At 52.4% G+C, this 21,229-nt stretch overlaps 5 protein-coding genes across 7 annotated transcripts; 3 read left to right on the forward strand and 2 right to left on the reverse strand.

Annotated features, from left to right (window-relative positions):
* Window positions 1-443: 443 nt before the first annotated feature.
* LOC117903903 (thioredoxin domain-containing protein 5 homolog) lies at window positions 444-2,954 on the forward strand. The gene is made up of 3 exons (XM_034816407.1): window positions 444-694; window positions 1,371-1,797; window positions 1,872-2,954. The coding sequence occupies exons 1-3, from the start codon at window positions 504-506 to the stop codon at window positions 2,520-2,522; spliced, it is 1,269 nt and encodes a 422-aa protein (XP_034672298.1). The 5' UTR covers window positions 444-503; the 3' UTR covers window positions 2,523-2,954.
* Window positions 2,955-3,572: 618 nt separating this feature from the next.
* On the forward strand, window positions 3,573-6,700 carry LOC117903902 (BTB/POZ domain-containing protein 17). The gene is made up of 4 exons (XM_034816406.1): window positions 3,573-4,032; window positions 4,110-5,112; window positions 5,171-5,328; window positions 5,390-6,700. The coding sequence occupies exons 1-4, from the start codon at window positions 3,727-3,729 to the stop codon at window positions 5,642-5,644; spliced, it is 1,722 nt and encodes a 573-aa protein (XP_034672297.1). The 5' UTR covers window positions 3,573-3,726; the 3' UTR covers window positions 5,645-6,700.
* A 454-nt stretch (window positions 6,701-7,154) lies between these two features.
* Window positions 7,155-16,979, forward strand: LOC117903276 (synaptic vesicle 2-related protein). The gene is made up of 4 exons (XM_034815178.1): window positions 7,155-7,330; window positions 15,278-15,793; window positions 15,866-16,534; window positions 16,594-16,979. The coding sequence occupies exons 1-4, from the start codon at window positions 7,288-7,290 to the stop codon at window positions 16,977-16,979; spliced, it is 1,614 nt and encodes a 537-aa protein (XP_034671069.1). The 5' UTR covers window positions 7,155-7,287.
* LOC117903904 (G-box-binding factor) lies at window positions 8,161-14,888 on the reverse strand. 3 transcript variants are annotated; one of them, XM_034816410.1, is made up of 2 exons: window positions 14,864-14,888; window positions 8,161-9,505 (listed from the first exon to the last, which is right to left on the reverse strand). In XM_034816410.1, exons 1-2 carry the CDS (start codon window positions 14,871-14,873, stop codon window positions 8,607-8,609), a joined length of 909 nt encoding a protein of 302 aa, XP_034672301.1. In that variant the 5' UTR covers window positions 14,874-14,888; the 3' UTR covers window positions 8,161-8,606. The 3 variants fall into 3 exon arrangements, 2 of the variants coding, with proteins under 2 accessions (XP_034672301.1, XP_034672299.1); XM_034816408.1 differs by lacking the exon at window positions 14,864-14,888 and adding an exon at window positions 10,571-10,811; XR_004649541.1 differs by lacking the exon at window positions 14,864-14,888 and adding an exon at window positions 13,982-14,343 and having other exon boundaries at window positions 9,368-9,505.
* On the reverse strand, window positions 14,870-15,184 carry LOC117903906. Its single transcript, XM_034816412.1, has one exon. It carries the CDS (start codon window positions 15,149-15,151, stop codon window positions 14,870-14,872), a length of 282 nt encoding a protein of 93 aa, XP_034672303.1. The 5' UTR covers window positions 15,152-15,184.
* Window positions 16,980-21,229: the final 4,250 nt, after the last annotated feature.

A 21,229-nucleotide genomic window follows, 5' to 3' on the forward strand; every position in this document is an offset into this window, starting at 1 on the left:
CCGTCCACTTTTAGTAATTCTAATAAGCTAAATTGTAAAGAATTAATTGAGGAGTCGAATAAAATTATAACTTCAGTGCTAAAGTCCTAACAAGCTTATACAATTGAATCGAATTTCAGAATTGAGGAATATGATTTATTTACGGTATTTTTAGAAAAGTTTGGTATATTGCAGGTATATTCAATAGTATTCCAAGAAAAAGAAGTCGTGAAAACCAGATAGTCTCTTGGAGAATTCACTGATACATCGGATAAAATTATAGTTTTAGCGCGAAGACTCCTAACTAGCTAGTAATATCAAATAGAACATCAAAATCGAAGAATATGATTGAAGAATGCGGTATATTTACAGTATATTTAGAAAATGCAAGGGTATATTTCGGTATATTTCCGAGGGTCTGTCGGTATATTTGATCGATACTTCCGCGGTCACACTGGTACATAACATTTACGGGGCAAAATAAAATTAGTTGTACAAAAAAAAGTTACTTAGTCTTATTAAAAATGTTTGCGAGATCTCTGGTGCCGATCACTGTGTGCGCGTTCTTCCTGTCGCCCCACCTATCCGTCACCGTGCGTGCCGAGGAGGAGGCGGTCAAGAATGTCGAGAAGCAGTTTGCCGTGGAGCTGGACCCCGAAAAATTCAATCAGGCAATCCAAGCCGGCAATGTGTTTGTCAAATTCTTTGCACCATGGTAAGTGGAACGTGAAACACATCATCTCTCTATGAATATTTGATCAACTGCTGGCGCTCATTTATGGCACAAAAAAAGACGCCGGCGAATCAGCAGGCTCCACACACACACACATGCAAATGTATGCCAAAAGCCACGCACACTCACACATATACAGGGATGTATGCATGTGTGTGTGCATGTTCTTGGCTGCTACAACACGTATCATCAATTTTTGGCTGACGCTGCCACACAGCTGGTCCGTGAATCGAATCTGAATCTGTATCCGAGGCCGATACCGTCGAGGGCTGACTACTGCTGCCAATCAGCAGTGGGATTCGTCATAGGGCTGGACTGGGACACGTCCTCAGATAAGACGATCAAAGGGGCTTTGTTTCGGCAGAGTCCAACGTGCTCTGGCCTGGCCATTGATTGACAAATATTAAACACAATGCTTAAGTCTTGGTCCCCACTCACCCTGGGGCAGGGCCCTTATCAGTGTCATAGCCGCTCTCTCCCGCCCTCTGAGCTAATTAGATTAAATTGAGTTATGTTGCTGGCAAGTGGCCGTCTCACATCCAAGATTAGGCCTCTGCCTCTAAGCTTTCGCTTTAGCTTGATAAACTCTTTTGTTGCTGCACAAAGAAAGGCGAACAGAGAACGCTCTTATCACGGATTTTGTTCCTTTGTTTTGCAGGTGCGGACACTGCAAGCGCCTGCACCCATTGTGGGAGCAGCTGGCCGAGATAATGAATGTCGAAGACCCCAAGGTGATCATTGCCAAGGTGGACTGCACCAAGCACCAGTCGCTGTGTGCCGAACACGAGGTCACCGGCTATCCCACGCTGCGCCTCTTCAAGCTCGGCGAGGCTGAGTCGGTGAAGTTCAAGGGCACCCGGGACCTGCCCGCCATCACGGACTTCATCAACCACGAGCTGAGCACACTCTCCGAGGCGGAGCAGGCCGAGCAGAAGCTGCAGGAGAACGCAGGCGCCGGCACAGTGCCCGTGGCCAATCAACATCTGGGCAAGGTGGTGGATCTCTCCGAGGACACCTTTGCCAAGCATGTCTCCAGCGGCAACCACTTTGTCAAGTTCTTTGCCCCCTGGTGCAGTCACTGTCAGGTAATGGCTTCTGGCGGCACTGGCACCCCAACGCCATATCTTATCTCTCTCTTTCTCTCTCTGTTGCGTTGCAGCGCCTCGCTCCCACCTGGGATGAGCTGGCCAAGGAGCTGAAGCAGTTCTCGGGCGTGACCATTTCGAAGATTGACTGCACGCAGTACCGCTCCGTGTGCCAGGACTTTGAGGTGAAGGGCTACCCCACGCTGCTGTGGATCGAGGATGGCAAGAAAATAGAAAAGTACTCGGGTGCTCGGGATCTGCCCACGCTGAAGACGTACGTGGAGAAGATGGTGGGCGTGCCCACAGAGAAGAAGGAGAGCAGCGACACCGCGGCCCAGGAAGCGGCCAAGGAGAAGGCGGACGAGGAGGCCGAGAAGCTGAAGCCGCAGCAGCTGAGCGGCGAGGCGGCGTTCACCCAGGCCGTGGCCGAGGGCACCGCCTTCATCAAGTTCTACGCGCCGTGGTGCGGACACTGCCAGAAGCTGCAGCCGACATGGGAGCAGCTGGCCACGGAGACGCACAATGCCCAGTCCGGGGTCGTGATCGCCAAGGTGGACTGCACGGCGCCCGAGAACAAGCAGATCTGCATTGACGAGCAGGTCGAGGGCTATCCGACGCTCTTCCTCTACAAGAACGGACAGCGGCAGGACGAGTACGAGGGCAGCCGCACCCTGCCCGAGCTGAAGGCCTATCTGAAGAAGACCATCGGCCACGACGAGCTCTGAGTGAGCGCTCGTCACGTCAGCCTTCGCAATCTGATGAACAAAATCACCCTGGAAATATATGCCACCGCCAAAGTAATTGTAATACTTTCCCTCTACGTTCGAGCCACTCCATCGGCAGCGGCAGAAGCAGCAGCAGCAGCCGCCTCCATGAGGATTGAAGCTCCGCATTTAACAGACAACATCAACGACGCCACAGCCACAGCCCAAGCCCCAGCCCCAGCCACACGTGAATGCTAAATGAAGGCCGCATCAAATAATATTAATAATCGTTTCAGTTGTGATCGTGATCAAATTTTAGTCTCCCCTTCGACTCTTTGTGCCCCCTATCCGTGTGTGAGCCTCTTTTGTACCTAGTTAATAATTCGTTGGGATGTCTTGCGTTTCGACATGTAATAAATCAATTTCGTGGTCCAGCAGGCTACTATTAAGTGATTCTTAGGGACAATTTATCAGCAGAATAAACAATTTTCAATTGAAACATTTTCACATTTGCAATCAAGGTTACTCCGTTTATGAATCGTAAAAGATGTGTTTGTGAACATCAACGTTTGGACAGACATATTCCCGAAAGAGTGGGACTCTAGAGACTCAAGAACAAGCACTTTGATTTTTTAAGCTCATAAACTCATCAAACTCCCTCACTAGAAGACCGAATTCAGTCACACATGCAAGCGCATTCCATTTTTAGCTTTCTACGCTCTCATATGTGAGCGACCGAAAAATTGGTTGGTCTATTGGCTTTTCGACGCTTGTCAAAATCTTGCAGCTTGCACAGCTCGGAACTTTTTGAAGGTGAGCGAAATGCAGGCCGTTCATATGATAAGTCAAACTGCTAAAAACAAAAGCTACACATTTTCGTTGAAAGTTTTCCTGTCGCTTGTGGCGTTTGTTTAATTGTTTTTAATTTCTAGTTTTGTTAGTCTAAAAAACTAACCGAATCTACCGCTCTGCGAAGGTATATTTCGGTATATTTTATCCGCGGTATGCTGGTAATCCGCGGTTACACTGCTGCTAAAATACTGGAAAGCAGACGTAGAGATAAACGGCCACACTAGCTCCGATTTGTTTTATTTGCCTTTGCACCCCACGAATAATCTACGATGTTTCTGCCTCGCAGCACTGAAATACTGTAAAGGATCAAGTTACAAGTGCAGCTACTCGAATTGCGTGCAACTCGGATCGAAGTGGACTTTGATAGACTGCAATGAACGCGAATGGGAATGGAGGCGCGGCCTCCTCAGGTGGCGCTGGCGCTGTGGGTGGTGTAGGTGCACGCGGGGGTGGTGCTGGCTTGCAGGGTGCAGGTGCAGGTGCAGGTGCAGCTGGTGGTGGCGCAGTTGCTGCCGGAGCTGGCCCGGCAGCCGCCGGAGCCGAGGCAGCAGCCAACGCCAACGCCAATGGCAACGCCAGTGCCAACGGCTCAAACACAGGCGGCGACCCCAACGAGGACCAGGAGGCAAAGAGGCGCAAGTGCTTGGAGACGGAGGACACCCAGGATGGGGCAAGCACAGTGAGTATGGCCAAAAGCACCCGCCACCATGGACCTTGGCTTGACTAATCCAGAATCCCGATGCCCGATGCTTGCAGATGATCGACGCCAACAGCGTGCTGAACAAGATCGCTCACCTCTATGCGGAGCAGCTGATGTCGGACATAGTGCTGCTGGTGGATGGCAAGGAGTACCCCGCCCACCGGGTCATACTCTCCGCCAGCAGCGACGTCTTTCAGGTGATGCTGATGAACCCCGAGTGGAACGAGTGCCGCAAGCGCGTCATCGAGCTGCACGAGGAGGCCTGCTGTGCGGCCGTCTTTCCGCAGTTCATCAAATATCTGTACGTGGGCCACATCGAGGTGACGCTGCAGACGGTCATGCCCATGCTGGCCATCTCCGAGAAGTACAATGTGCGCGATCTGATCGATCTGTGTGTGGGCTACATGACGAAGCATGTGGCGCAGGCGGCGACCAGCGGCTATCTGGTCTCCTGGCTGCAGTACACACTCTCCTTTACGCCCACACACAATGATCTCACCGAGACGCTGAAGCGTTTCCTCAAGTGGAACCTCGAGATGGTCGCCGAGTCCAAGGACTTCGTCGAAATGGATCCAGCCATACTCGAGCTGCTGCTGCAGCAGAACGACATCGTCATCTCCAGCGAGTACAAACTGTTCACGATCCTGCAGACCTGGCTGCTGCATCGTCGCGAGCTCATCGAGAGCTCACCACACACCAGCATAGAGAAGAAGGCCAACACCTTCATGGAACTGATCGAGCAGACAGTCATGCACATTCGCTTCGGCATGATGACGCCCCGTCAGCTGTCGCATCTGCTAATAGATCCACTCACCGAGTACCACAAGGAGTTCCTAGTCGAGCGCATTGCCATTGGCATGAGCTACCAGTCCGGGCAGGAGGATCGCGTGCGTCAGGTGCGCGCCAGCGAGTGCGGCGAGCTGCAGTTCACGCCCAGACTCTACTGGAACGACACCTGGAGTGTCGACATCAATGTGCCACACTTCGATCGCATCGAGCGCTACGTCAACTATGTGACCTGCTTCTTTTCACAGCGCAGCATTGCGGAAACTGACGATGGTGAGTCGCACAGCGTCATTTCATGCATGTCCTTGGCTCATCCTCTCGTGCTCCACAGATCCTTGCATGACCTGGGAGATTGAGTTCTTCCCGCGCGGCGTCAAGTATAATAGAGCCAAAATGGTGTGGGGCGAGGATGTGCCTGGCTGCTACCTGAACACGGTGCGCTTGCGTGTCACCTGCAAGAATCAGAACATTGACGAGGAGCGCTTCAAGGTGAGTGGGTGTGTCCCCCCCCGATTGTCATTTGTCATCGTTTAATCTTCTTCCCGCGCAGATTGCTGTCCTGATTGTGGGCGTGCAGAACCAGATAACGCACATTCGGACAATGGTGGAGCGCACCGAGTACTTTTCGGAGACATCGCGCGTCATCAACTTGGATAATCTGCTGCCGTACGAGGAGCTGGAGCAGGAGTCAACCTCACTGAGTCCACACTTGAGTGGCAATCAGCGCAACACGCTCACCCTCCACGTGGTGATCACGCCCATGGGCACACACACGTGCCGCGAAACGCCGCCATTTCAGTTCTAAATGTTTGAAACTGATCCCAGTCCCACATCCACATCCACACCCTTCCCATTCCTCCCCGCCCCATCTCGTTGGCCCATTGTGGCGCCCATTGTACCTACGGTAGCTACGATGCTTCACTTTCCATTTACATTTTATGTGGGTGTGTAACTACAGTGTGTAGGCCAGATCTCCACGATCTCCTCTCCTCTCCCCTGTCCTCCTCATTCTCCTCCTCCTCCTGCTCCTCCTCAAAGAAAGGTGTATTTAATATGTTATAAACAAAATATTTTTGTTTTTTCTCTGTCTAAGTTAAAGATAAACAAATTAGGAAGGAAGCTTAAGGCCAGGGCCATTATTTCAGTATCGAACCCTAGCAATTAGCGCGTTGTTTACACGGACACAAGTGCACACTGTCCGCTGTCCGTTATCCGCTGTCCGTTAACCGCAGACCCCAGATCCACTGCACTATTCTAAAAATATTCTAACTACTTTAATCATTGACTTTGTATAGCAAACAAAATTTCGACTTTCGCCTCTCCTTCTTCGTTGTCATGGCCTAGAAGAGTGCGACTACATCGCTTAGATAGAGACAGAGACAGAGACAGATACAGAGTGCTCGCTCCACTAGCACTGCTCGTGTTTTTTCGCTGAGTCCCCCAGCCTCGAATAAGTTTTAATGCTTTACAGCTAATAGACATGTGAATACGCGCATCACGTACAGACATATCTATGTACAATATGTTGATCCGCTTATGGCTGGGATTTGTTCCAACTATCTGTCCTATCTTTATTGGCCAAGGGGGTCTGCTTACGCATAGCTGTAAGACGACACAACGGACAACGGACGGACAACGTACGGACAGAACAGGACATCGAATAGTCAAGGCTTGGAGTTGGCAAAGCCTTGAGATTGTGTGTGTGCGTGTCTGTTATTCCTATCGAAAATATCGTGGCAAAGAAATTGGATCAACTATTGATTTGTGTCCGGTCTGAAATAAGCAAATGTATCGACTAATTTTAGCTCTAAATGTAATAAAACATCGAGCCAATCGAAATAATATTGGCCATATAAAATGACATTTATTGAAATATTATTACAAGTGATTAATAGTTATTGCTACGCACTGTACCCTGGTCCGGTGGCTCCAGCGCTTCTGCTGCGGCTTGCAGCAGTAGGAAGTCCAGGTCCAGTCCATCATTTCCCGCGTCTAAATATTAGATCGGACTCGCAAGCAGTGGAAGAATCTCCAATCTGTCTGATGTGCGCTAGTTCTATCTCCGCTGTCTTTGCCTTTGTTGTTGTCCCACCAAAGAACTTTTACACACCCCCGATGATGCCGACTTTTGCAGATTACGTGGCGTTAGCAGCCACTTTTGCAGGTCATTGAAGATTTACAGCTCTCCCTCTTGGTTTATTTCTGTGTTCGTCTCCACTTTATGGGCTCTTGTGTGCACAAGTGCTGGGGGAATAGACGGGCGGCTTTACAGATCGCAATTTCAATCGGACTTTGCGACTCTGCGGCACGTACGGGCCAGATACCCGGACATGCTCGTACTTAAAACCCAAAACTCTTCGCGCTCATCAGTTGTGTGCAGACCGTGCGCTCTGTCGGTCATCCGCATTATCCTTGGCGTTCAGCATCTATTCTGCAACCAGGCGGACTATGGATAATCCTGCCTATGTGATCGACTGTGAGCGCGAGTTCGGTGAGAAAATTAGCTGCTCTGATGAAATACTTTGTGCTAAAGTGTTGCAAGAACCTTATGGCAGAGCCATCAAAGCGAGATTTGTGACAGTTTGCCTCGAGAAAGATCCAAAACAGAAAGATTTCAGCAAAGTGCGAAAAACTTTAAAAGATTTAGTGGTTTTTTTTGTTGTTGTGAAATTCTTACCAAAGATTCCGTGATCTGTTCCTTAAGGAATAGAGTTGCAAGTATATTTTGTTACCTTTTGGATTGCTATGCTTTATTATTGCCAAAATGACTTTTTATTGTAGTTTTATATTTGTTTTTGGTTTGGTTTGGTTTGGTATACATACAATATAAGATATATAAGGTATACATATATGAATGTATGTGTATAGATTCAGTTACAGTTTCAATTCTATATCGGTATGCACTTGAATAGTAGTTGCTTCGCTATTGCTGAGTGAGTTCAATTCTCGTGTCTTTGGATGCGGCTGCAGTTCGTCTTTCTCGTCTCGAGTGCTGTGTGTGGTTATGGGTATTATATGCGTAGAACAGTCACGTCCGTAAACGGTTATATATGTAAATACGTTTATGATATAACTTGTTGGGCTTTTGGGTAATGCAAATATGTCGTGGAGTATTTTCCGTGTGAGGTTAAAGCCGGAACGACTAGAATGTGGCTTTGGGGCATACGATTCACAATCAATCTGAAAGGTGCTGCCAAAGCAGAACCCGCTTCGCGTGGGGTGAAGTTGGGTGCGTTTTGTATGATCTTTTCGTTTTGTCTCCTTTATCTTTATGTGGGTTAGGGTGAAGGGTGTATTATCTAGTGTTTTGTGGGTACTGTACTCTCTAAATGTAGCTATTTATTGTAGTATTGGAGTAGCATTCGCTAGCTGCCTGGAAGCAGTGTCCTAGGTGGGGTGAGTTTTTGCTGGTGAGCCTTGAGCCTTGAGCTGGAGCTGGAGCTGGCCGCTGCTGGTGAGATCTTCGATCGATCGACTACTGAAGTGGGTCCCGTATGATGCGCGTGTCCTTATGGTCGTGTGTGTGTGTGTTACATCGAAACTATTATGGCTTCCACTATCGTTAACATTAATATAACATCCTCTATATGGTATAGGATTCTCTCCTTGTAGCACGTTCGACTATTTCAGAAGTTTTGATAGGTGCGATGGGCGTCCACGCTCTATAAGTTTTGTGTGGCATATTGAGTGTTTGTGTCCGCAAGCGTGTACAAAAAATGGAGTAGAACCAGGAAGTTAATGTGGTCCGAGCAGCAGCGACGGCGTGTTTACTTCTCGAAGATTAGCTCGCCGGTGAGGAACGGGTTGAGGTAGGTCTGGGAGTCGTAGCCGGAAACGGAGGCGGTGGTTGTCCTCTTGCGTGCCTGCGCCCCACCTCGACGCTCGCCATGCGCATGATTGTGGGCGTGGTGGGAGGGGCGCTTCTCCTCGCTGGGGCTGAGTATCAATGGTATCGGCATCGAGGTGTACAGCTGCAGCTGCGGCTGCTGCACTATGGTCCCGGCCGCCGGATTCAGCGGTGTGTCCATGTAGCCATGGGGCACGAGCGCGGCAGCCGTGGCCGGCGGCTGCTCGAACGCAGACGTGGTGCTGGCGGTGGCGGAACTCGACATGGAGCTGGAGAGCAGCTTCTTGGAGCCGCCGGCACGTGCCCGATGGTGCTTGTAGTGGCCGCGATGCGTCTTCCGCTTTATGTGCCCAATGCCGGAGCTGTCCGCCGGCGGCGAGGTGTCCAGCACCATGGGCAGATGATGGCCAGTGGTGGCGCCCTTAACCAACTCCTCCATGTTGGATGGCTGCGCGGCAGGCGGCTCCATGCGGAAGGCTCCCAGATCGCTGCTGCCACTGCTGCTGTTGTTGTTGTTGTTGTTGTTGTTGTTGTTGTTGTTGGTCGAGGGGACGAGTTGGGGCTTCTTGAGCGGCTCCCGGGGATGGGGATGCGGATGGGCCTGAATGATGGTGGCCGTGGCAAAGATCTCCTGGAAGCGATTGCTCGCCTCCAGCTGCTGCAGCTGGATGTGCTGCTTCTGCAGGAACTGCTGCCGCTGCTGCTGCAGATGGTTGTGGATGCGATACTGCTCGAGGATGTGCTTGTAGAACTGCTCCGCGGTGACTTCCGATGAGTTTAGTAGCCGAATTGCTATTTTCTCGGGTATCACAATTTTATCTGCAACGGAAATGGCAATTTGTGAGTCAATTTGGAATAATTAAAGTCTAAAAAGCAAATCTATGCCAAGTTCTCGAGTATTACTCTTTGGTAGTGCCCAAAAGGTGTCATCTTTTAATGTTTTAGCTACCCAAATGCTTAATTAAATATTTCGGTTTGTTTTTAGCTCTTTCTTAGAGCCTTTCTGCCTTTCTGCCTTTCACTTTCAACCCACCAGGGGATAATTGAATGCTCCCTAAGTCTGATGCTAATTTCCCGTTTTCTGTTTACCATTTATCCATAACCCTCGTCGATGGGGATACGGAATCAGGAAATGAGATAGTGTCCGTTTGTTTGCCAGCCAACATGATAGTTGTAGTTGGTCATAGTAGGTCACACACACACACACACACACATGCATATGCATGTACAGTCACTGTCCGTGTGGGGCAGGTCAGGAAATTGTGCTTTGGTTTTGTTTAGAAGTTGCCCTGCAGCACGCTGCCGCAGCCCTCTGGCTGTTGGTCTGAAAATTGAATTTAGCCCAGATATAATTTATCATTTATTTGGCTGAGAGTTGCTCTGTGTTAATTTGCTCCGAATTAGATTTATTGAACTGCAAACTGCAAATGAGAGTGCACACACAGACACGGGAAAACTGCACCCTTTTGTGTGTGTGTGTGTGTGTGTGTGTGTGTGTGTGTGTGTGTGTGTGTGTGTGACTGGTGGGTAGGTGGGTGGGTGGCACTTGGTGCTCGTGTGCATGACACCCCCCATTGACCTAATTTCAAGTTGATTTACAAAAAGCGAAGGAGCAGAGGCGGTAAAATGTGTGCAACTTTCACGCCCTTCCGCTTTTGGGGGCACTGAGAAGCCATCCAACCCCATCGATAATGGCCATCCTGGTGCCGATTCGGGCCATGTCACAGTTTGATTAAAGCCACAATGTCCGGGCTGGGCTGTTGACCACAACGCAAATTGGCTCGATACTCGGTGTATCGAAGTGAGTTAATAAGGATTCGATTTGGGTTGCGTTCGGCTTGATTGGGCTTGGCCCACACCATCACCTCAGCGATCCCGTCTTACCGCAGTGATTGGCCTTGGTAACAAACGGCCGGATGGTCGGATCCCATATGAATATGTAGTAGAGCGAGAGCATGATGGCCGCCAGCGAGACGCAGAGAACGTAAACGGCGACGGTTAGGATGCGGATGACCTTACGGTTGCTCTGCTGCGGCTGATAGCAGCGACTTATTGTCTCTGTGGGCGGCAGCTTCACTTTCTCCTCCAGCGAGTTCACTTTCGAGTTCATTTTGATTGAAGTTTCTTTGATTGGAGTTCCGTTTGATTCTATGCTGCTGTTCCTCTTACTCTCCTTGTTTCCTAATCTTTCCTTGTCTCCTGATATGTTTCAGCCCTTTGCTTTGTGTTAATTTTGTGTCGTTTTTGTTTTCGTTTTCGTTTTCGGCTTCCTGTTTGGCAGTGACCGTTAGTCTAACTGTTGTTGTTTAAATGCAATATTCTTGTTGACGTTTCGCTTGTTGTTTGGTTCTTGCTGGTAGGGGGGACGCGTCGCGGCAAGAGTACAAAAAAAAGACTGTTTCAGAGGGGGCGCCCAAGAGCGGCAGCGCGCACACACAGCGTGCAAAAAACTGTATTCGAAGTTCGAACCGACGCGTCGAGCGTATGCAAGTGAAATGACGACGACGACGTCGCCAAAAAGCTCCAAACGGCAGAGGAGCAGCGAGCAGCAGGCAGGCAGAGACCCACAGCACAGCACAGCACAGCAGCCTGCCTGCCAGCGCAGGAGCTTCGTGTTCGTGCTCACTCTCTCTCTCTCTCTGGCCTTCGTGTCATCATGGCCTTGCCTTCAGCTTCGCTTCGGCTTGAGCTGTTGTTCGCTTGGCGCTTCATTTGCGATCCTCAGTCGCCCTCGCATTTAATTTCATTCATAAAATGCCTGTTTGCGCTTGCCCGCTCTCCTCTCCATCTCACCCTTCGCCAATGCCAGCCGAATCTCATTTGCATTTTTGTGCGGAACACAATATGCTGCTGCTGCTGCTCTGCTGCTGCTGCTCTGCTGCTGCTGCTGCTGCTGCTGCTGCTGCACTGTACCGTAGCTTTAGCGGCGTAGGAGTCAGTCTCCACCTCTCGCTCTCTCCCTGTTGTTTTTGTTTCGGGCTGCAATGCTGGCGCACGCCGCTGGCAGCTGGAATTCCACAAACAAAACCGCATCCATTGTGGGGGCACGTCGGCACGTCTCTCCCTCACTGTTGCTGTTGCTGCGTCGCTTTGTGTGTCAAGTGCGGTACGGTGCCCCCCGCCCCATGAGTCAGTGCTTGCGGAAATGAAATTGCGCGGCTGGATGGCATCTCGCTTGAATCAATCATTCACCCAGTGAGCCCGTCAGTCAATCAGCCTGCAAAATGTACAATTTGTAGGCGCAATCATGCCCCTTGCACTCCACTCCCATCCCTCCGCAGTGGAGCCGATAGTGGCTGTGGCTGTGGCTGGCAACCTTCGCAGGTGCTTCGAAGGACGCCTACCGCATCGGCTTTACCGAGGTTTTTGTTGCTGCTTTTTGTTCGCTGCTCTCGGCTCGCCAAAAACTTTCGCTTCAGCCGCCCCTCCCCCTGGCACACCTTCGTTTTCGTTGCCTGGCGCTCGGTTCGGGTTCGGGTTCGGGCTTGGCATCGGCATCGGTGTCGGTGTCGGTCGCAGTCTCTGTTCCGGGCTCTAGGCTTTCGGCCACCGAGGGGGGTGAACGAACTGCAACTGGGTCACTAGGACAGCGTTCGGCATCGGCTGCAGTCGCCGAGCGAGCCAGCAGAGCGGTCGAGAATCGAGCGAGCGCAGGCACGAGAACGAACAGAGTGGCGTGGCGGAGGAGGAGATGGCACATGGAGAGGGGGTGACGGGGGTGAACACGGACACCAAGCGATTGCAATGTTGGCCATTGATTTTGTTGTATAAGCTGTGCACCACTCGCACACAGAGCCGCACATACATACATACATGCACAGACACTTGTGGGCAAGCGATTAGGTGCGCTGGCTTCGAATATTTAGCGATATTTATGCCCACTCATAACTGTCAGCTCGGGAAGCTCTAACAGCTAGAGATGGAGATGCTCCCAGGTGTAGTTGGTTGTGCCTATTGTTTTGACCACGACTGTAAGTACCATACATAAGTATTCGTCAAGTTGGCCAAGATGTAGGCCACACACACACAGGCACACTGGAATGCACACACACAACACACATTTTGCATTGTTGCACAGTCGCCCTCAAGGAGTTTCGCTCGTTGTCGTTGGCCAGGTGAGGGAGCCTTCCATTGCTGGCCTCGAAACTGATGGGCCACCCCACAGCACAGCACAGCACCGGCACCGGCACCGGCACCATCACCCCACCTGCCTTTTGCACAGTGCACCCTTGGAGGCAACAATTTGGTTTATCTCTCTGCTCACTTATGTACATAAATATGTACATAAATATGTATGTATTTATGTATTTATGTACCGACAAAAGCTGCGAGACACACCGAGAAATGTACGCATAGAAGTAGCCCCAAGGGGGGAAATGACACCCCAGATGAGGGATACGGATACTCCCGCCTAAGAGAGGGAACTTTGCCAGGAAACTCATTGAAATAATTGGCTATAACTTCGGTAGAATTTCAATGCAAACTCCGAGTTGAACTTGAAATTAGGGAAGAGTTCCCTATGGCATGATGGCCACTCTCCCTGCAGGTTTGGGCTTACCAAAGCGAAGTTCCTCTTCAGAATGGAGTTGGTCGCGTGAGAGAGCCCAGTCGCTGGCAAGTCTAGCCAAAGGCTGGACCCTTCTTCTGGCCCTTGAAGACGGGCGGCATGCGCGAGTCCCAGAAGAAGATGTGGTAGATGGACAGGAAGAAGCCCAGACAGCACAGGCCACAAATGTAGATGACGATGATGAAGTAGCGGGCAAAGCGCTCCGTGCAGCTGGGCTTGGCAAAGAAGATCTCCTCCAGCTGCGGCGACTTGGGCACATACGAACAGGCGCTCCTCCGGGGTGCACTGCTGCTGGCCAGCCGAACGCTGCTGCTGCTGCTGCTGGCGGACACCTTGGAGGCCTCCAGCTGCTGCTGCTGCTGCTCCTCCTCCTCGTCTGGCCGCACATTCGACTCGATGATGTTCACAATCTTGGCCAGATTGGCAAGAGCGATTGGAGCACCACTGGCGGTGGACGCCGTCGCTGTCCTAGTCGCAGCCATTGTGCACGGACTCTTGACGGACTGCTTGGCCCGGCTCGCCGTGCGGCGATTCTGTTACTGATTTGATGGTCTCCGGCGATTAAATCAAAATCGGACTAACTGTCGTCCCGCCCAACTCTGGGATTTAGGGGCCCAACAAACGCGGCAAAGCGGATTAATTTTGTGCGTTGCTGACAACTTTTGATATCAGACCCCCGAGCACCAACTAAGCCCACCCCAGGGGGCGGAACCACCCCCCAGACTCACCCAATCTTGGTCACTAATGTGGACGATGATGACGAGTCGAGGCAGTCGAGGCAGTCGAGGATTCAGTCCTAGCCAATGGGATGCGTGTGCTTGAACACGGGCAGCGGCGGCATGCGCGAGTCCCAAATGAAGAGATAATACACGGCCAGGGTGAGGCCCATGCCGCTGACCCCGCCCATGTAGAGGATCAGGGTGAGCAGCCGGAAGGCCTTCGACTCGAAGAAGTCATCGGACTTGGGCACTTGGATCTCCTCATCGCTGGCCTCCTTGACGACCGAAGCCAGATTGGACATCATCGATGGGCCGGACATGGCGTGGCGAGGCGAGGCGAGGCAGACTTTCGAAGCGCGCGAACCGAAGCCACGCAAGAAGCTCTGGTGGCATACTGAAGCGCCCAACTGGCCGGCCGATGGCTCGAACCACACAGACACTCGGTGCGGGGGATTTTGGTCGCTTTCCGCTCGGTTGTTTTGCGGTTTCTTTGGGCCAAATTCGGTGGCTCGGTGGGTCGGAGGGTCGGTGGGTCGGTGGGTGAGCGTCTTGGCTTGGCCGGGCCCTTGCTAATAAGATTCGTCATCACGTGCCCCACGCTGTGGCAGCCACTTGACCTGGTTTGATTTTTCATTAGCGTCATCAAGCGGAGGTTCGCTGCGGCACCGCAATACCGCGCAGCACCGAAATGTGTTGGAGTTCAGTGAGGAAACCCATGACAAACCCATGACAAAATTTAGCCACCAAAACTGAGTGAACTTTTTGGCACTTGAGAGGGTAGCTTCCAGGGTAGCAGCACAGTCGAGAGTGCTCGTTGTGTCTGTCTGTGGCTTTTGGCAAATCCAATTAGCCGCCGCCCCACGGCCGCCCAGGCCCCGTACGCGGACTCACCTTGGGTCATTGGTACTCGTGCACTTTCTGCACTGGATGGCCGCCAATGGACACGGGAAACTTGAGATGAATGTCCGGCATGCTGGAGTCGAAGAACATTAGGTAGTAGAGGGCCAGCACCATGCCCAGGCCACTGATGCCGCCCAAGTACAGGAAGATGGAGATCAGGCGAAAGGTTTTCGACTCGAAAAAGGCGGCAGCTGCCGACTGTTGTTCCTCCTCCTTGGGCAGGCGCACATTGTCCTCGGAGGTTTCGTCCTGCTTCGCCTGCGAAGCTTTCCCCGCCATCGTGTCCAGCCAACTGAGCAGCCACAGTGGCGGCATTTCAGCTAAATTCACTGCCAATTATGCAAATTGCCTTGGATTGACACCAAAAGCCGACCGAAGACTGACTTTGATGTGATTTGATTGCAGGTGAAGGACGGGAGAAGCCGCCGCCGTCGCCCAAGCCGCACAGCTTCGAGGAGGCCATCACGCTGACGGGTGTCGGCCGCTTCCACTACAAGCTGCTGCTCATCTGTGGCCTCTGCTTCATGGCCGTGATGGTGGAGATCATGGGCGTCAGCCTGATCATGAACCAAATGAAGTGCGACCTCCAGCCCACGCTCGACCAGCAGGGCATCCTGGCGTCGGCGGGCTTCCTGGGCGTCGTGCTCAGCTCCCATGCCATGGGCTTCCTGGCGGACACTTGGGGCAGGGTGACGACGCTCCGGTATGCGCTCCTTCTGGCCGCCGTTTGCTCGATCATCTCGGGCTTCTCGGTGAGCATTTGGATGCTGATTGTGTTCCGCTTCCTCACGGGCTTCTTCATCTCCGGCGGCCAGGCGTGTGTCTTCAGCTTGTGCGGCGAGTTCCATGGCAATGGATCGCGGGTGAGGCATGTGACGCTCCTCTCGGGCTTCCTCTGCCTGTCCATGATCTTTGCGCCAGGTGAGTGCAGCTCTCTCTCTCTTTATCTCTCATCTAATGGCACTCTCTCTCTCTCTCTCTCTCCCGTCTTAGCCATGGCCATTGGCATTCTGCCGCTGCGCATTGAGACAGTGGTCCTGGGCATGCGCTTCTCCTCGTGGCGAGTGCTGCTCATCGCCAACGTGTCCATCTCGCTGCTGGCCCTCGTGGGCCTCTCCACGCTGCCCGAGACGCCCAAGTACATGCTGGTGCAGGGCCAGGGCGAGGCAGCCCTCGAGACGCTGCGACTCATCTTCAGCCAGAACAGGCGCCAGCCCCCCTCCGAGTATCCGGTTCGAGCGATCGGCCTGGAGAGCGGCGGTGCCAGTCTGGCGGATGTCCACGGGTTCTGCGACGCCGTGCGCCTCGTCTGGCGCCAGACGGTGCCGCTCTTCTACCGCTCCCGCCTGGTGCACACGCTGAACATTTGCACGATCCAGTTCCTCATCTACAGCATGGCCCAGGGCATATTCATGTGGTTCCCCACCATCCTCGACGAGCTGGGCGCCCGAGGGGGCGCCCCGACGCTCCTCTGCCGCGTGCTGTCCGAGTTCGATGCCCAGAGGCCAGGCAACGGCACGGCAGTGGACGCCGCACAGCTGTGTGCCGTGGACGTGGACACCAACACCTACCAGGTGATGATCATCATTGGAGCCTCGTTCACGGGGATCTACTTGGTGTTCGCCTACATCATCGACTACACGGGCAAGCGGAATCTGTTGAGTGAGTCTCTGGAGAGTCCTTCCTGCAGGACGTGTTTTCACAGCGTTTGTATCTTGCAGTGGGCTGGATGGCTCTGACCATGATCTGCCTGGTGGGCTTGCACTTCGTGGAGCAGTTCGCGCTGGTGGTCATCGCCCTGACCGTGGTCATGGCCATTGGCAACTGCGGCGGTCTGGTGAGCACCATTGCCATGGAGTTCTATCCCACGCACATCAACGCCATGGGCATGTGCTTCATCATGATGATGGGCCGCCTCGGGGCCGTGGTTGGCAGCAATCTGCTCGGTCGCCTGCTCTTCACCAGCTGCGACACCGTCTTCTGGTCACTGCTCGGCCTCGTCACCTTCCTCTGCAGCCTGGGCTACTTCCTGCCCGAGAAGCCGCGCGCCAAGAGAGTGGCCACGGGGACGCCCTCCGCACCGGTCTTGGCCATTAGCTCTAAGTAGGATTAGTTTATAGCCATTAAAAGAAGAGCCAGACAACGAGAGAACCAGCATCGGGAGCAGGCCACATTGGAAATGGATTAGGTAAATGTTTGTCCCCATTCCTGCCGCATCTTGTCACCGCGGCGATGTCGGTGGCTGCATTAACATTCCTCGCATTTGCCACAAGCGGACATATCGCTGCTGGGCGGGGCGGGGCGGTGCGGTGCGGGGCGGGGCAACGGGGCTGGAGCGGTGGACTAAACGCATTCCAACTGCCGTCGCATCAGCAACATCAATGTCAGCGGCTACTGCCCGATGCCCAGCGGGTATGCTCCAGCCTGGAGGCTGTTTGTCGAAGCTTCTCCACTGCCAGCGGCTAGAGGGTATCCCCGGGTGCAGCCACATTCTGCACTCTGTGCTTTTGTGTGCGTATTTATTCAGCAAAACGGTATTTGCTCCGCCGGCTGGTCACAGTCTGAAGCGGCGGCGGTGGCGGCGGCGGTGGCGGCGGCGGTGGCGGCACCTCAGACCACCAATCCAAGCAGCCAAGCAGCCAAGCAACAAACCGTTGCCAATCATAACACACACGTTGCCACAGCCTAGAGCTTCTATGCCACAGCCAGAGACAGTCTGTTGGCTGTGGCTGTGGCAGTGCCATTGCGGATTCCGATGGCTGTTTGCGATTCCCTCTGCCACAATCGGTGCCCAAGAGGCGACGCGTCGCTGGATCGTTGGCCATTGATTGCCTAACTGCGCATTTCTCGACTTATATGGCATTGGCCAGATAACCACATAACAACTGCCAGTCCCCAGTCCCCAGTTCCCAGTTCGAGTCTCAGTCTGAGTGTCAGTCTGCGAATCCCAATCCCATTCCCATTGCCATTGCCCAGTTCTTCGGTTCCATTAGCCAACGGCATTGCCATTGCCAGCGCTGAAGCATCTGCGCCATCTGTGGGGGCTGCAAGTGAAGTCGATTGTGTATTCAGTGCACAACCCACATCGAGGCAAAGCTGCCGTCGGGGTCACCAAATACCGAATCGAACGCCACCCAAAACTCAGGAGCAGCTGACAAATGGGAGGCCACTGAATGTCCTCCAAAAATTAACTTTGCTCCAGACTTGCAGCAATCTTTGCTCCATCAGTTAAACGAGTGTCGGGGTCACCAAATGGTAATTGCAGGTGACAGAATGAACCGCAGAGCCATGCCACAAGTGGCCCCGACTGCCATCAATCTTGTCTGGGGAACGAAACGGGCCCCACTAACCCCATAATGGACACAAATTAGCATCGGCATTAGCTCTACGGCGACAACAGCAACAACAACAACAACAACAATGACAGTGTCTGGGCACACTCAGCTTCATTTGCTTCTGGGTCACGATGCGACGGTGGCGAGGGCCCTGATTCGAGTCACAGGTGGCACAAGTCAATTGAGTTTCGTGGGGGTGGGGGGGGGCGGGATGCCGACAACGCGCCGTAAAATAAAATCAGAGAAAAATCAGAGACAAATGTCGCGTACAGCCAAATGGAGCAGCATCTTGAGAGCTTATCGAGCCAAATGGCAAAAATAGTTAAATAGTCGACTTAGCCAAATGGGCACTCGGCGGCAGAGGATGCGGCGACGCAGGGGAGAAGGCACCAGCAATGCCAATAAGAACTACCTGCAGCAGCAGCAGCAGCAGCAGCAGCGACAGAGCAGAGGCAAGTGCGTTGAGGAATTACAATGATGACAGCAACAGAAGCAATGGCAGAGAGAGAGAGAGAGAGAGAGATGAATGGGGTTGGGGAGAGGCAAAGTGTGCCAATGCCTGTCATAGAAACAGGCAATGGCGATAGTTTACACGCCAAGTGGGAAGAAAGAAATGAGAGAACAACTGCGACAGCGAATGGCGACGTCCGACGTCCGGCGCGACTTGTCGAGGCCAAGGCAGAGGCAGAGGCAGAGGCAGAGGCAGAAGCAGAGACAGAAGCAGCGGCAGCGGCTGCGCTGCTGCTGTTGATGATGCCAAATTCAAAAGTGGACTGCGCATGCGAGGAATGGGAATGAGAACAGAGCTTGTGCGGCGACAAGCGACGAGGAGTGGAGAGCGGAGAGTGCGAAGAGTGATGCTTGGAGAGGTGGGACTAGTAGTGGATTTGAAAGAGAAGAGCACGCCGAGGAGTAGAAATGTGTGCTTGATCTCAGAGAGGATATTTCTTTCCTTTGGGTTGATTTTACAGAACGATAAACTGAGGAGGAAATATGCAACTGTTGTGGAATTACCTTAAATATAAATATTAATATACCTTGAACATGTTGAGGTTAATGAAGCAAACGAACGATCAGGACAACGACGCCAACGCCCGCCAACAAACGTTATTTAATCACAATCGCAATGGACCCAGCAGCAGCAGCAGCAGCAGCAGCAGAAGGCACCAGCAGCACCTGTTGCTGGTGCTGGTGCTGCTGCAGCGGTACAGAATCCAAAGGAATGCAGCAAGAAATTAAGACTGGATGAGGCTGAGGCAGCGGCAGCGGCAGTGGCGTGTGGAGTACGCGACGCGACGGCCAATCAATTCTCAGAAATGAAAACCCCGTCTTCGGTCTGTATTACCGTTGCTGTTGTTCTTTTTTTTACTTCTTCTTTTGCTGCAGAAGCATCATCAGCAGCAGCAGCAGCAGCAGCGGGCAGCGGACAGAGAAAGAATGCGAAGAAATGCAAAATGCAAACACCACGAACCACAACCACTTTCCAAATGCATTCATGATGTTTACCGTTTAAATGCGCCCAGTTTCTGTGAGACGGTGTGTGTGTTTGTGTGTGCAAAAGAGAGTCTCAACTGGGAGGATGGAGTAAGTCAGAAAGAGAGAGAGCGAGAGAGAGCGCTGCAGCAGCAGCCTCTCTAACAGCAAATGAGGAGAAAAGCACAAGGCAAGAACAACACCAGCATAAAAACCGTTGCACATCAGTCATGTGTGTACGTGTGTCTGCGTGTGTAAAAGAAGAGAGAGAATGGGCAGCCGTTTCCCGTCAACTGGTGAGTGGTGGACGGGCGGGCAGGTGGGCAGGTATGCAAAGTGCGGAAACGGAAATTTTGGCTTATTCTTCAAATCAATTTGATCGCTAACTGTCCCCAAATCTTGATAAGTTGTCATCAGCCAGCATTCAACATTCAACCGTTATGATGAAAATACCTTCCTCCTTCTTGTTGCTCAAATGGGAACCAAAATGTATTTATGCGGCTTGCAATCTTATTGGCGATGGCACCTCCCCTACCCATATTCCCTCATTCCCGCAGCAGTGCAAACAGTTTCTGGCTTGTGCTTGTCGAGACCAGCAGGCGGGTGGGGTATATTGGATACTGTATCGGTATATCCAGCTAGCTGTTCCTCCCCAGTGCCGGCTTGGTGCGAAGCGTAAATTTGCTTGGGCATTCACAGTCGAGGGTATTACCGTTTCGCTTCTACCACTGCCAAAATTGTGCGCTCTCGAAAGTTCGCAAAGTCTGAGACAGAGAAGCCGCCCTCCAAATTGGCGACATAATGAAAAGCAAACAAATGTGCGGTTTGGAAAGCTCTTGATACCCTAGCATATCGGTCGTTTCGTTTCATCTGCCATGAAAACATCTCATCAACTGGCAGAGCATAAAAATGTGTGCAAATCAACTTTTAAGTGTTTTCCTCTTGTGCTCCTTTTGCAGGGAGCATCTGCGCTGAGGAGTTGGATAGTGTAGTGTAGTGGTAGATTTTATTGCTGATCGCGCCGCTTCTAATTGGCAAGCGATTCTATGTCATTAGGCCGCTTGATTAGCGGCGCCGCGCCGTCCAATGTACGTCTCAGTCTAGGCTAGGCCAAGTGCCACTAAAAGAACAAACAAACAGCAGGAGCAGAAGAGGCAGCGGAGGCCGGGCATAGCAGCAGGCAGAACCAGAGGAGGCAGTGAAAGAGAGCGGCGCTCGCTCGTCTAGCCGCAAGTTCTCTCGTCTGTGACTGTGCTCATTTGTGCAGTTTCTGAAAGCTCATGGCGCAGCCGCAGCAGCAGGCAGCACCAGCCAGCACCAGCCAGCAGAAGCCGAAGCTTCTGCTGCTGCGCGCAGTCGCTAGACTCTGCGCTCGTCTCTGGTCGTGGCGGCTCGTGCACCTGTGTCAGTGTGTATCTGTGTGTCTGGCTTGATTTTCTTCTTGTGTTCCCGACAGTTACATTACGAGGCCAAAGAAAGTATCTTGGCTGGTTTGCGTATTTCGCGTTCGTCGCTCGTCGAGTTCACACGTGCTGCTCGCTTGGCCGCT

Source organism: Drosophila subobscura, chromosome A (genome assembly GCF_008121235.1).
Source record: "Drosophila subobscura isolate 14011-0131.10 chromosome A, UCBerk_Dsub_1.0, whole genome shotgun sequence".
In the NCBI taxonomy this organism is placed as follows: domain Eukaryota; kingdom Metazoa; phylum Arthropoda; class Insecta; order Diptera; family Drosophilidae; genus Drosophila; species Drosophila subobscura.

Excerpts from the sequence above, each read along its gene's own strand:
- LOC117903902 (XM_034816406.1), top strand. The coding sequence starts at position 3,727 with ATGAACGCGAATGGGAATGGAGGCGCGGCCTCCTCAGGTGGCGCTGGC. Across the intron at positions 5,113-5,170 it reads CATTGCGGAAACTGACGATG|ATCCTTGCATGACCTGGGAG; the intron begins GTGAGTCGCACA and ends CGTGCTCCACAG. Across the intron at positions 5,329-5,389 it reads TTGACGAGGAGCGCTTCAAG|ATTGCTGTCCTGATTGTGGG; the intron begins GTGAGTGGGTGT and ends CTTCCCGCGCAG.
- LOC117903906 (XM_034816412.1), bottom strand. The coding sequence starts at position 15,151 with ATGGCGGGGAAAGCTTCGCAGGCGAAGCAGGACGAAACCTCCGAGGAC.
- LOC117903903 (XM_034816407.1), top strand. The coding sequence starts at position 504 with ATGTTTGCGAGATCTCTGGTGCCGATCACTGTGTGCGCGTTCTTCCTG. Across the intron at positions 695-1,370 it reads GTCAAATTCTTTGCACCATG|GTGCGGACACTGCAAGCGCC; the intron begins GTAAGTGGAACG and ends TTTGTTTTGCAG. Across the intron at positions 1,798-1,871 it reads CCTGGTGCAGTCACTGTCAG|CGCCTCGCTCCCACCTGGGA; the intron begins GTAATGGCTTCT and ends GTTGCGTTGCAG.
- LOC117903276 (XM_034815178.1), top strand. The coding sequence starts at position 7,288 with ATGGATAATCCTGCCTATGTGATCGACTGTGAGCGCGAGTTCG. Across the intron at positions 15,794-15,865 it reads GTCCATGATCTTTGCGCCAG|CCATGGCCATTGGCATTCTG; the intron begins GTGAGTGCAGCT and ends CTCCCGTCTTAG. Across the intron at positions 16,535-16,593 it reads GGGCAAGCGGAATCTGTTGA|TGGGCTGGATGGCTCTGACC; the intron begins GTGAGTCTCTGG and ends TGTATCTTGCAG.
- LOC117903904 (XM_034816408.1), bottom strand. The coding sequence starts at position 10,796 with ATGAACTCGAAAGTGAACTCGCTGGAGGAGAAAGTGAAGCTGCCGCCC. Across the intron at positions 9,506-10,570 it reads TACCAAGGCCAATCACTGCG|ATAAAATTGTGATACCCGAG; the intron begins GTAAGACGGGAT and ends TTTCCGTTGCAG.